Source organism: Ovis aries, chromosome 6 (assembly GCF_016772045.2).
Source record: "Ovis aries strain OAR_USU_Benz2616 breed Rambouillet chromosome 6, ARS-UI_Ramb_v3.0, whole genome shotgun sequence".
In the NCBI taxonomy this organism is placed as follows: Eukaryota; Metazoa; Chordata; class Mammalia; order Artiodactyla; family Bovidae; genus Ovis; species Ovis aries.
This window is the reverse complement of record NC_056059.1, coordinates 61992125-62006195: the sequence shown is the minus strand read 5'-3', so window position 1 is coordinate 62006195 and position 14071 is coordinate 61992125. Positions and strand designations below refer to the sequence as shown.

General features: G+C 35.4%; 1 protein-coding gene across 8 annotated transcripts in view; it reads left to right on the top strand.

Moving 5' to 3' along the window:
• Positions 1 to 14071, top strand: part of ATP8A1 (ATPase phospholipid transporting 8A1) — a 232344-nt gene that overhangs the window by 176236 nt on the left and 42037 nt on the right. For all 8 annotated transcript variants that reach the window (XM_042251351.2, XM_042251349.2, XM_060417595.1 and 5 more), the window contains 5 exons: positions 2474 to 2657; positions 2750 to 2860; positions 9255 to 9329; positions 9434 to 9556; positions 12841 to 12919. In XM_042251351.2, the coding sequence (XP_042107285.1) occupies positions 2474 to 2657; positions 2750 to 2860; positions 9255 to 9329; positions 9434 to 9556; positions 12841 to 12919 (572 nt within the window). The remainder of the gene's footprint in view (positions 1 to 2473; positions 2658 to 2749; positions 2861 to 9254; positions 9330 to 9433; positions 9557 to 12840; positions 12920 to 14071) is intronic.

Below are 14071 nucleotides of genomic sequence, written 5' to 3'. Positions count from 1 at the left end.
CCAATTTTGAACCAGCCTGTTGTCCCATGGCCATTCTAAATGTTGCTTCTTGACCTGCATACAGGTTTCTCAGGAGACAGGTAAAGTGGTCCAATACTCCCATCTCTTTAAGAGTTTTCCACAGTTTGTTGTGATCCAAACAATCAGGCTTTAGCGTAGTCAATGAAGCAAAAGTAGATGTTTTTCTGAAATTCCCTTGCTTTGTCTATGATCTAATGTATATTGGCAGTTTGATCTCTGGTTCTTCTTCCATTTATAAATACAGCTTGACATCTGGAGGTTCTCGGTTCACATACTGTTGAAGTCTAGCTTGAAGGATTTTGAGCATTACCTTGCTAGCGTGTGAAATGAGTGCAATTGTGCAGTAGTTTGAACATTCTTTGGCATTGCCTTTCTTTGGGATTGGAATGAAAACTGACCTTTTCCAGTCCTGTGGCCACTGCTGAGTTTTCCAAATTTGCTGGCATATTGAGTGCAGCACTTTAACAGCATCATCTTTTAGGATTTTAAATAGCTTGGCTGGAATTCCATCCATAATGTTGGTAAAAATCCTCAGCCAGTTTTAATTTGGGGGTATTAAAAATTGTGATGTCAAGCAGAGAAAGCAGTGGTTAGTTGTAATAGTCATGAAGAAAAGAAAACAAAGTTTACTCCAGCTTTTTTCTGATGATTCTCTAAATCATTAATAGTAGTTCACCATGCAGAGATTTATCCTTTATTATATATTCAGCTTATGAAAAAAGAATACCTGTGTTTTTCAGCTCATTGATCCCATAGTGTGACTTCACAATGTATTTGCACTGTGAGCCTGTTAGGTTGTAAAGGGAATGTGACAAATGTTTTCAAATTCTTCGCTCTTTTTACGCCCATTTCCCATTTGCTTTTTAGATCATTTCTTGGTGAGCATTCTTTTTTGACATTTACTAAATGTCAGCTATAGTTCATATTTGAAACATTGGCCTAGAGCCAGTGGGCTGACCAATTTATAATAGCCTGTTAAGAAAAATTAAATAAAATGTGAAAATGAAATGAAAATTGCTTCAAAGAAAAATGAGAGCTAACAGTGGAAAAGCCCATTAATGATGTGATACTCATCCATTCCTTTCCTGTATTCACAGTTGTGTCATTTTGTACTGTTGCCAGACTCTGAAAGGAAATTCAAAGAAAGAATTAAAAATAATTCTTTCATATAGCAAGCATTTATTGAGTACTTATCCTGGATCAGCACAGGTAATACAAAGATGAGGAGACCTGTTCACTGTGCAAGCAACTCACACTCTAACACAATGATTCTCAAACTTGAAATAAAGACTGAATCTGTTCTTGGCTAAAACATTTAAGAAGGGACAGCTGGGCCTCCTGAAGGCACTTATTTGTGCAAAATACCCACTGCTAGGAATTTTTCCTAAGGAAATAATCAGGAAAATGTGCAAAGATGTATTGAAACTCAGAGTCATGATCTTCATTTCTAAGTAGGCTAATAAATGGTTTACCAGATGTTCCAGCAGGTATTTACTGCACTTAACCTTGGTAAAGAATTTAGCTCTGGGTTATTTATTTTGCTCACTAACATTGTCTATATTAGTCGTTTCTCAGTAGTTCATTACTCTCTTAATAGTTTACTGAGCCAGATCACTATTCAGTTTCCTTTCCTTCTATCTACTCACCGAGATAGCATGGATACTAGATTAAGTTAATCACGCAAATAAATATTTTGTCATTGAACTGTAATTGTTGTGGGGTTTTAAGTCTATGATAAGTTGCTTCAAAGTTAATGTTAATACCATACAACTTTAGTATGGATGCTGGTGTTCTCTATTCCTGACCCACCTTTATATAAAAGGATGCTTGATTCTACTTGGCCATTGTCAGCAGCTTTAGAAAAGAAACAGGCACATGAACTATGTAATCAAGCACTTGGTATTTACCTTAGTTGAGTCACCCGGGTGTCTGAGAACAGGTGGGGAAGTTACCCAGTTCCTTATTGTTTATTTAAATTGTTTAAATGTATAAGAATCATCTAAGATCAGCTTACGGACGTCCAAAATTTTATTTTCAAAGTATAGTAAAACAGTTGGTATTTGAACTATCATTCAACAGCCTTTCTGGCTTTCTTTCTCATTCAAAAGTGAAGACTCAGAAATCCTGATATTATTTGTTAAGAAGTAATGGGATTTCTGAACACAAATGTCATCTTTTAACAAATTTATGCACACATTCTGGGAAACTAATATTTAACAAGGCATTGTAGCTTCTGTCTGTCACCTAGAGTTTTGCTTCTGTGACTTTATTTTTCCCTTAAAGTGGCAAATCAGGCTAACAGAGATTTAAACACTTAAATGTAAGACTTTTCCATGATGATTCTTCAGAGACCTATTCATTTAGCTCTTCTGCTGCTTTTATTCTTCAAGACAATGACATCTTAAAATTTCTTTTTTCAGAAAAAAAAAGTGATAATTTGTTGTTATTTAAGGGTTTCTCCTCTTCAAAAATCTGAAGTTGTTGAGATGGTTAAGAAACAAGTTAAAGTCATAACACTCGCCATTGGTGATGGAGCAAATGACGTCAGTATGATACAGACAGCACATGTTGGAGTAGGAATAAGTGGCAATGAAGGCCTTCAGGCGGCTAATTCTTCTGACTACTCTATAGCTCAGGTAAACCATCATTTCTGCCAAACACACCATTCATCTTTGTCAAGTGACACTATGAAGAGGAAAATGTTAATTTTTTTCCATTCTTATTTTAGTTCAAATATTTGAAGAATTTGTTGATGGTTCATGGTGCCTGGAACTATAACAGAGTCTCCAAGTGTATCTTATACTGCTTCTACAAGAATATAGTCCTCTATATTATCGAGGTAATTGCAAGCTAAGTCTAAAAATCCTTGTCATTTGCATATATATTTGAAACGTTTTGGGGAACACATTTCTGCATAATTTTAATGAATCCTTCATCAGCCCACTATTTTAACTTCTGAATATGTTAAAAAGTTTGTCAGCTGTGGAGAATAATGTTGAAATTCTAGCTAAAAACATTATGTTGCTTTGGTAAGAAATGTTGGATTATAATTGCTAATAAAGTAATGTGTACAGTTCTTAAAAAACTACAATCTACATAGCATTTTTTATAAAGTTCAAAAACATACAAGAGAAAACAGTAAATTGTTTGGGGATGCGCATGAGGAAAACTGTGTTTAAAGAGAAAAGGAAGGAAAAATGGAAGGAAATCCAAAAAAAAAGAGGGGATATACATATAGCTGATTCACTTTGCTGTACAGTAGAAAATAACACGACATTGTAAAACTATACAATAAAAATCAATTTTTTAAAAAAAGGAAAGGAATAGTGGACATAAAACTGAGGATGTCAGTTTTACTAAGGGATCTAATCAATAAAACACATAGGTAGTTTTGCTAGTATTGGTCATCTTATAGTTCTTATTATGTTTCAGGCCTACATAATTGGATAGAAGTATTCCTTGCTCTTCAGATCAGTTTTGGTGTCTGGATTTGGTAGGAAATAAGAGTCCAGATAATGAGAAATCTGTCTAAAATATATCAGAATAATTTGGTTACTGTGTCTGGATCACAAGGAATTTCTATATTCCTTTTCATATGGCAAATATAACATCATTTTTAACATGTAAACTTAACTTGGGTCAGGAATGTCATTTCTGAAAGGATGCATTTTATTCTGCAAACATGTTTTGCAGTCTCCACAGGCTGCCAGGCACCAGGGTTAGTTCAGTAACTGAAGTAAATCGTGCGAGGTTTCTATCCTCCAAAAACTTGCCAATAGAAATATAAAGCAAACCACATGTGTAATTTTACATTTTCTGGGAACCACATCAACAACAAGTAAAAATTAAAGCCCAAATTAATTTTAAATTATATTTCATTTAACTCTATATATTCAATATATTATTTCAGCTTGGAATCTCTATAAAAAATTATTAAAGCAATATTTCACATTCTTTTCTTCATAACTAAGTGTTCACAGTCTAGTGTGTATTTTACACATACAGCGTATCTTAGTTTAGACTAATCACATTTCAAGTATTCAAGAACCACATGGCCAGCGGCTATTCCTCTGGGTAGCACAGCACCAGTAACTGAACACTCAGGATGCGATAAGTAAGTTCTTTATATTTAAAAATATATATATATGACCATCTTATCATCAGAAGCTGTATTCATAATACTTGAACCCTAGGCGTTACCAGTTCCTTGCTCCTCTTGCAGCTTCACAGAGCCGGACAAGGAGCGCTCCATAGCTTGTTCAGAAAGCCCTCCATCTTCCACTCCTGTCAGAGGACCTGCCTACGCCTTCATAAATCTGCCCTGGGCTCCCTTACACATGTTTGTTTATGCCACCTTGCCCTCTACTCAGTTGACTGCTTCTACACATCCATCAGAAGAGGCAGAACCTTCCCATGTGCCATTTGAAAATAATATCTCATACTTTATGCCACAAAAGTAACACTATAAACAAAACAGTCAGTAGACTTTACATTTCCCCTGCTGAGATGTTAGTTGGAAACTGCTGTATGTTGGCTTCAGCTGTTCTTTATGCCCGTCAGAATGCTTATCTTCTTATCAAAATGGTGACTGAGCATAGTTCTTATTATGAGTCAGATTAATAAAATTAAGGGCTTCCCTGGTGGTTCAGACCGCAAGGGATCTACCTGCAATCCAGGAGACCCAGGTTCGATCCCTGGGTTTTTTAGTTTCAAAGTGTGCAGGCAGTTTTATTTATTGGTCACTAAAAATCTGTAATTAGATTGCAACCCACTTGGTAAAATAATCAAATACTATAATTAAATACTTGGAAACATAAACAGAATAATTATGAATTTAGTTATTGTTTGTTACTGCTGAGTTTGGTCTGAAATAGTCTGTTTTGAAACAAAATGCACTTCCAAAATAGCTTATGAGATCATACAAAATATTTTCTGTTTATATAAATTTGTTATTCTTTTCTAATAAAATTATTTTCAATTCAGTCCCCTCTATAGTCCTAACTTTTCTAGTTAGATGTTTTTTCTCATCCCTCAACATTTATTGACATTAGAAAGAATACCAATTTGTACAGTTTATTTACATATATTCTTGAAGTATCTGGGAGTTTAAAGCCACTGGCAGTAATAAATCTGCTTACAAAAATATAATTGTGTAAAATGAAATGAGTACTCAACTTGCCACTTTTTAAATCTAGATTATTTGACAGTTAACAATGAAGTGGTCAAAATTACGTACTAATGGGAGACATAAAATATATCAAACTCAAATGAAAAACTAAATCTGCACGCTCTGTTTCAAATCCAGAGTTATGCAATTTGTGGTTGATTAGCCCTAAATTTCACTTGGCTTTGAATTTAAAGCCTCTCTGAGAGATAACTAACACTGATCAAATTCTTTACACACTGGAAAGGAAGTCAGTCCTAAACTTTACTGGAAATCTCATTCTTAAGTTATTTTTCTTTTAGCAGTTTATGGAAATGTATTTTGAATATAATTCAACTATCTTGGAAATGAATTGACCTTTTAAATCAATTCCCAGATACCCAACTTTTGCCAGCTAAAACAAGTTCTGCAGATGTTAATGGCTCATGTCAATACTGTGAATGAATAGACAGAAAACACATCATTGAATGTCTCTAGTGAGGACAACTGCCAGTCTCGAATCTCCCCTTTCAGTTTTTTGTGCTGATCGGGCGTGGGAGCAGAGGGCTCATTGACTGTTTGTAAGCTGCTGTTTAATATGCAGAAATGCTCTGTCAGGGAAATGTCTGTGAAGCTGTAACTGCCACGCCTCTACTGAGATGTGAAAGTTAGAAAATAATACAGGACAGGACAGGCAGGTCTGAAGTTTCTTTGCTAATAAAGAAATAATATGGAACACTATGGGTTTTATAGACTATCTGTAAAAACTGCTTTTCCCATTGCTGTACTGCCAGGAATGTCACCATCTAGCTACTCCATTTTCATATAGCCAAACAAATAAAAACAGATTTGGCAGGTGGCGGTATAAAGCACTTGCTTGTGGTGGCCACTCAACAGCGACTCTAGGTGTTCATTGGAATGACTGGCATTCGCTATAGAGATTTTAGTTTCTCTGAAACGCCTGACTCCTTGCTAGCAAAGTAGGACTTTTTCTCTCAAACAGTTGGTCACATCCAGGTTTTCCGGTAAGATCCCAAGGCAGTGTAGCGTTTCTGATTTCCAGAAGCTTTGATTGAAGTCAATGAGGTGATACTTTCCCACCAAGTTGTGCTGAGATATGGATTCCTGTGAATTTAAATAATTTAGATACCTCCCCAGAGGGACTCATGTTTTCTTTCTGCATCCATGGTTTTGTTGAGTCAAGGGAGGGACTTTTATGTGTTAACAGTAATTTAGGTGTTGTTTTATTTAGTATGGGATGCATTTCTAACGTATCTTTAAACTGCAAATCTCAGACTAACTTGGAATCAGCCTTCTAGTAGATGTCTTCACTGTTAAAAATCTCTCTTTCCTTTAAAATATGTAAACTTCAGTGCCAAAATATTTATATGAAGATGGGGGTACTATATTAGAAGAGTCAATTCCTATCTAGTCATTTCTCCTTTAAAAAAATTAAAATATTAACTTTTTAAAGCACAGGAAGAGAATCTCTAGAAACATGTTCACATACCTTTCAGTAGGAAAAATAAGGCAAAAATGCTTTGATAGCTTTCAACTTAAAAATGTCTACATTTTTCTCATAAAGCAGTTAGTTAAGTAGTACATTTTAAAATAAACTTGGACTGCAAGTATGTTAGCTTATTTGCAAGTTATTTTGAATTGGAAACTGAATATAAATATCCATTGATTTAGATTCCTAAATTTCAATTTTAGATTCCTCAATTTCAAGCTCCTAGTGGTGTTTTAATCACCAAATTTACATACAAAGAAGCCAGGAGACCATTCACATTTACAAATGTTTATTCACACACAAATTTATTAACATAAATGTCTCCTATTATATAGTATTGATGTTTGCAAATGCATTTATAACTAACCTTTGAGCCAAATCATGTCCATTAAAGGAATTTGGTATGTTTGCAGCTTCAGCTTTCTTCAGACCAACAAAGATTAGGCTGCATCCTCATAGACTATTCAGGCCACAACTGAAAGTTTGTGTTTAAAAATTCCTTATATTACCATCTCCGTAAGAAATCTGAGTGAGCTTCACAGTCACCTACAGGGAAAGCATTAACATCACCCAGAGTATCACAAATATGTATTTACAGAATCCACATCTCAAAAGGGCCAAATGTGAAAACAATAGATAGCGTTGAAGTCTGTCCTGTCAATTTGTGTCTACTTAAGGCTTTCCAAAAAAAAAAAAAAAGTTTAACGTCTGCAAGGAGTAAAGGAAGTCTCCAAGGAATAAATTTAACTTCGCATGAAGATGCTAAGTACTTTTGCATGTAGCAGTGAAAGATCTGGCTTCTAGTTGAGAGCACAAGTTCAAATCTTTTCTGTAAATATATGTGGCAAGCAAGTGAGAATTTGAGATTTGCCTCCCATTTCTATGCTTTTGTTCTTGTTGTTGTTAATGCATGTTACAACCCTGACACAATCTGGACTTATTTTTCATGTGCTATTGCTGCTTTGTTCTCTTTTCCATCTCATGAAGCCGACATTGGTTTTTATATATGCTCAGTCATTCCTTTCCCTATAAAAAGGAAAAAGATCAATGTGTATACAGAAACTGTTCATAGGGAGGCCAGCCTGGGTACATATTGATAAATGGTGAATTTGTAGCAATTCATGCTTCCATAATGAGGTTAAATGAAACGTGAAGTGTAGCAAAGTCCGTGCAACTCCAGTTCAAAAATTCACTTAACCAGCACGTCCAGACTGCTGTCCCCTAACGGGTTTTTGGTTGTTGTTGTGATAGTTTGGCTTTGTGTTTGTGTTTATGTCATGTTGGGCCAGACATTTTTCTCTTCCAGATCAATATGATTTTTAATTATGTTTTAGTCTTGCTTTTTTTTAAATAACATAGGGATTATTGATTTACTAACATTCCCTTAAATTTTCCGTTTGTCTTAAATATGCTGGAGAAAGTTTCTCTTTATTGTCCCTTAATTTTGTAGGCAAAGTTCAGTTTTCTGCTTTTAAGAAACTGCAAAATATATAAGAACATGTCACTCTATTAGTTAAAGATTTTTTTAATCAAGGTATAAATTTAAGTTACAAAATATTTTTAATATTATAAATTCAAATTTTGCATTGTGATGGCTATAATTATCAAGAACTAATTTTTTAAACGGTTTAATGCGTTGACACATTAATTCTACTTCTAAGAATTCATTCTAAAAGGAAAAACAAAAAAGAGCAGGAGGAAATTTTGGGAGATGATGGGATATGTCTGTTACCTTGATTAGGTGATGGTTTCATGCATATGTCCAAATTCACCAAGCTGTATACATTAAATGTGTGTCATTTTTGTATATCAGTTTTACCTCAGTTAAGCTATGTTTTACTCAAAGTAAGAAATTGAGATATTTAGGATTTCTGAAAGAATATTCAGTTCTGAATTATGTATAGTAGAAAAAAACAAAAGCAAGCTAAATATCCAAAATAGTAGGGGATATATATATCCATTTCCATTAACATCATTTTAAAGGGTATGTAACAACTTAAGAAAGTAGGTATTATATAATGTTAAGAAGAAAAGGAACAGGACATGATGCTGCATATAGGTTTCCGGTAAGATAAATCATTGAATGTATATAAATGAGCTACATGAGTATAACCAAAGCAGAAGACAATAAATGGTGATGGTGTTAGTATAGGAAATTATTTTATTTTCTAAATAAACAAAATTTTTAATTATTATTTAAAAAATCTTTAAATAACTATCAGAAGATAGATATTTTAAAGGGGAATTCAAGGTCTAAAATTGTAATGGCATAAAATATATTGTCTAAAGTGTCTTAGGAAACAAGATTATACCTAATTTTTTTTTAATCTATGATTGCCTATTGGTATAGTTCTTTTTTGATTCAACAAGTGAAACCAATCCTGACCTAAATAGCAAAGACCTTATGAAAGAATCCCTTCAAATTAAAAAGTAAAGCAAAGAAACACCATTTTCAAGAGAATCATGAAATTACTATGTCAGTGAAGCTCTTATGCACTAGTTGAATAACAGCAGATTTTAAACATTTAGTTTATGGTTTCTGCATTCTAATTTGGGAGGTTTGGATTGTTTTCTTCCTAGATCTGGTTTGCCTTCGTGAATGGCTTTTCTGGACAGATCCTCTTTGAGAGATGGTGCATAGGTCTTTATAATGTGGTAAGTTTAGGACTTTTAATTACTCCTGTTCTATTGAATACTTTGAGATAGAAGTTCACCCTGTGTTTGGCTACCTGGTATAATGACTAGTTTGTGTACCTTAGATGTTTACAGCAATGCCTCCCTTAACTCTGGGAATATTTGAGAGATCATGCAGAAAGGAGAATATGTTGAAGTATCCTGAATTATACAAAACATCTCAGAATGCCCTGGACTTCAACACCAAGGTAGGAACCAGTGCCCGGGCGGGACTTGCTTTTTTGCTCCAGTTGCTTGGGGCATCGGTCTTCTAAAGCCAAGGAAACTCCAGGGTCCTGACCGTGGCAGGCCAGATTTGCTTAAGGTTCTGATATGACCTGAGAAGGTGTTTGGTTTTGCTGTGAGTTTAAACTGTAACCACAATTCACTGGAGTTTGCCAGGCAGCAGTAAAGTGGGCCTGGCAGGCAGAGGGAGTGGCCCTCTGACTTTCTGTTTTTGCAGTTTTGTGGGGAAATGCTCCCTCTTCTCAGAAGTCAGTCATCCAGGACTGGCATGGACAGAATTTACACATACAAAGTGATGAGGGATGATATATCATTCTTTACTCATTTTCTGTTTTATGAAATAACTTTATCTTCATTGAAATATTAGATTATATTAAGCATTAAAAATACCATCTCTGGTAGATAACTCGTTTACCAATAATAATCATTATTTACAATCACTACTAAGCCACAAAACTTAATATGAGATAAAATATCCAACATTTTATCTAAAATCATATTCCGGGTTTATAGCCTATATAGCAAGCCACAGACTTTTGTCATCTTTGTGATCCACAGTATTTCTTCATCCCAGCAACAAAAATACCTATTTCCTGCATGGTTCACTTTCCTGCAATTATGTATTCGAAAGTGTTTCCACTAGTGTTTGTTAGTAATTCAGGTTTCTATCCAGTGTAACTGAGGAGTTTTGTTTGTTTGTTTTTATAAGTTTTTTAACAGTCAAGGTAGATTTAATTTTGAAACTATAATAAAAGTATCAAATACACCTTCACAGAATTTTTTCTCATTTATTATGATACATGTTGGTTATGTCATGCATGTTATGTTACCAATAATTATATGTAACCTTAATTTGGTGTTTTGAATTTAGGAAACTAATGTAGGATATTTTAAATTTTATTATTTCATAAAACTGTCAAATGACATTTGTTCTCTGTATACCAGGGGAATAGAGTGAGACAGGTGTGTCAACGCCTCTAACCTCATACAGTAAATGATGGTGTTAAGTTTATTGCCAGGATGTTATTCATCTTCTGAGATGAGGTCTTCATGAATGCACTGTGCATACATGTCCCAGTGTGCAGATGCATGCAACTTGAGGGATGATATAACTGAATTTGGTTAAATTAAAAATAAAAGTAAAAAAACTACAGGGTTTTTTGTAGAGTGGAGAATAAGTGGATTTTTATAGAACCCACTGGTTCTATAAAGTATTTTAGTGGTCTTTTAAAACTGTTGCTATTTATAATACGCAATGTCTGTGCTTTAATTTCTTAATGTTTTATTTTTTGCTTTTTTAAAAATTTGCCTTTGATGTCCAATTTGTATTAAATTCTACTGCCTTGCTAAAAAGTTTTTCATTACCTATGGTGAGTATTTTCAAGTGACAGAAAGCCACAATTGGGGCAGATACAATGGACCATGAGCTCTTGTTTCCTTGAAAATGTAATCTGAGAGCTAGGAAGGTTCCAGACTTTCTGGCAGGCTAACAATAACCCTCACCAGCCCAGAGTTACATCAGCCTCAGCCACACATCCCCATCTCCCATTGCTGAGGCTCTATGGTGTCTCTTGAGAGTTAGCTTCCCAGCCACTGCCTTGACCTTGCTCCTGTTGCTTATAAACCGATCGTCACAGGATTACCCAAAACCATTCCTAGAAAGTCACATCGTTTTGTACCCTTTGTATATGGCAACTTGGAAAGTTTTGTGGCCAGTAAGAAAGTGTAACTGGTCATATATCGTTTTAAAGTAAGAGCAGCCTTCCTTGTATTTTTTGCTGTTCTTGCATGCAAAGTATCTCATAGTCTACAAAGCCCTGGCATTTAGAAAAGTTACCATATCAATCCAAATAGAGTATACAACTTCTATATTCATTTAAATATTTATAGATACACAAGCTGCCAGCAATTTTTATAGGGGTTTATGGATTTTTCTAATGATTTCAGTGAAAATTGTTTGAATAAATCCCATATAAACATTTTAAAATTCAGGAACAAATGGTTACAGAATGCACAGTTGTATACACAGCAGTTGCTCCAGGTCCCCAGTGTAGAAGCATTGTTGCCCTGAATGATGACGATTACGTTTGTTATGGTAAAAAGGGTCGGAGGTGCTGAGGTCGTGACAGGGGTTAAAGGATTAACATGTGACAATAAGTATCGGTCAGGAAAATGGAAAAGTAGAACTAATTTTTCTTGCACCCACCTGTGCTTTCTGTCAAATAAAAACTTGCAGTAATGACATAGTGAAGAGAAGAGACAAAGGTTAATGAGTAACATAAGTTCAAATGTGTAATGTATTGGAGCGTAAATTGGATCATACAGTCCAGTGTGGCTGGGTGAACTAGCAAAGGAGGTTGAGATCACAGTGGAAAATTTTGGGAGGCAGGCAACTTAATTTCTGTTGTTTGAACAGCTTAAAACTATTTTAATACATGCCAGTTTTATTTAGCATACATTTTGTTTGCAAGAAGCACTTCTGAATGACAAAACTGCAACCCTTCAAAGGGCTGTAAGAGTTCTAAACAGTTTTTCTATAACTTAATCTTTTACATCCATGTTACAAAGGAAAGACCAGTGATTCTTGCTTTCTTGCTAATAAAATACAATAGATGAGAAAGCAATAACTATTAAATGATATTATAATTGTATGAAGTTTGATGTTGACAGGTGTTTTCAAATTGTGAAAGTCTTTTATAACATCAGTCCTGGTAAAAGGGCTTTGCTTTGAGGAACTGTGCAATTTAAATGTTACACTTGTTATTTTTAGTGTTGTGCGTGTGGGTGTATATGGAAAAAGAGAATGCACTATATCCTTACCATTTAAAAGTTTACACTTTTATTGCACATGGAAAAGAAAAAGTAGGGATCTCACCAAATTACAATCTTTTCAAAAGTCTGTTCGTCTGGAATTATGAAAATAGTCCCACTTAAAGAATTTCATGATCTAACAGTAATTTTAAATTTTATTTTCTTTTTCAGGCAGAAATTTAAACTTTTAATCCTTGGTTTTTAGAAAGTAGAAAAAATTTCAGTGAAGCTGAAAAAACATTTAGAGAAACATAAAAATAAATAAATGACCCATGAAGGTCTAAGAGGCAGAAAGTGTCTATCAGTTCTATTAATTCACAGTGGTGGCCCGACAGAAACACGTTTTGTGAATCTAGCTCACAGATAAAAAGAAAGGTCAGAGTTCACAGAGCTAGTTTATCGCAAATGGTTCTCATGGATTTTTGTTTTCCCTCAGGTTTTCTGGGTTCATTGTTTAAATGGCCTCTTCCACTCAGTTATTCTGTTTTGGTTTCCACTAAAAGCCCTTCAATATGGTAAGTAGGAAGGATATGAATGCTAAGAGGTGACTTTTTACTTTTTTAGAAAAATAATTCATTGTCAATGTATGTTAAAAATTATAGTGGTGTTTCATTTTATGATATTTTTTTCCTTAACCTAAATACATGCATCTAAAAGTTGTACAACTTTAAAGATTTTTACTATTCCTTTGGGAGCAAAGTGATTTAATATATGCAAAGCCTTTCTTCTCTACTTCTTGTGTTTTTCAAACTTGCAGAGAGTGAAATTTTAGGATTTTTTTTCCCCTCTGTTGATGTATAGTTAGAAGACAATAGTGCTGATATTTTATGTGGTCTACTTATTATACCTGTGAGACTTGTATCAGCTCTTTATACTGAACCTAATCAGACATGCTAGTATTTTAAAGTACTTGAGCTGCAGCTTTGAATGAGATTTTCAGTATGTTTTTATGTTCGTCTTTGAGTGTAAGCTTTTATCTCTGCTTGTTTTGAGGGGGTGATGTTATTGTGTCAGTTTTGAGAGATGGGATCATGGTGAATTTCCTATACACATAAAAATGATTAAGTAGTCACTTTAGAGAAGAGGTCCCTGGGATGCTTAAGTTGGCGTTGCTATGTCCGGAGCAGACCTTGCCCTGGGATCCAGAGGAAGACGGCTGAACATTCAGCTCACAGACATGTACCTCAAACGAGACACACAGGCCACCCTAGGTCTGCGTGCCCTTCAGAGGTACTAGCTGTCCTCGTGGCTGAGTTAACACTGGCCCATAAGATGCAGGGCCAGCTCTTCTGTCCCACCAACAGTCTCCTCTCCAAGCTGCCAGAGGCATCCTCTTAAAACGTAAATCAGACCAGGTGCCTCCCTCCTCAGAACCCCACAGACTCAATCACATTTAGAACCAGATCCACAGCCCCAGCCTTGGCCAACCCCACCTGACTCTCCTTCCGCCCCACCTCTGCCACCCCGGCCAGCTCCCACCCTCGATGTGCTCCAGCCCACAGGCCATCCATACGCTGTTCCTCGTCTTCACCAGGTGTCCCAGCTGCTCCCTCCACCCACCCTCAGGTTTGTGCTTGGAGAAACACTCCCGGATTGCCCTGCCTCAGAGACCCTCCAACCCCACGCCCTCTGCCCCTGACCTTCTCTCCCTGTCCTCTTGTATCTTC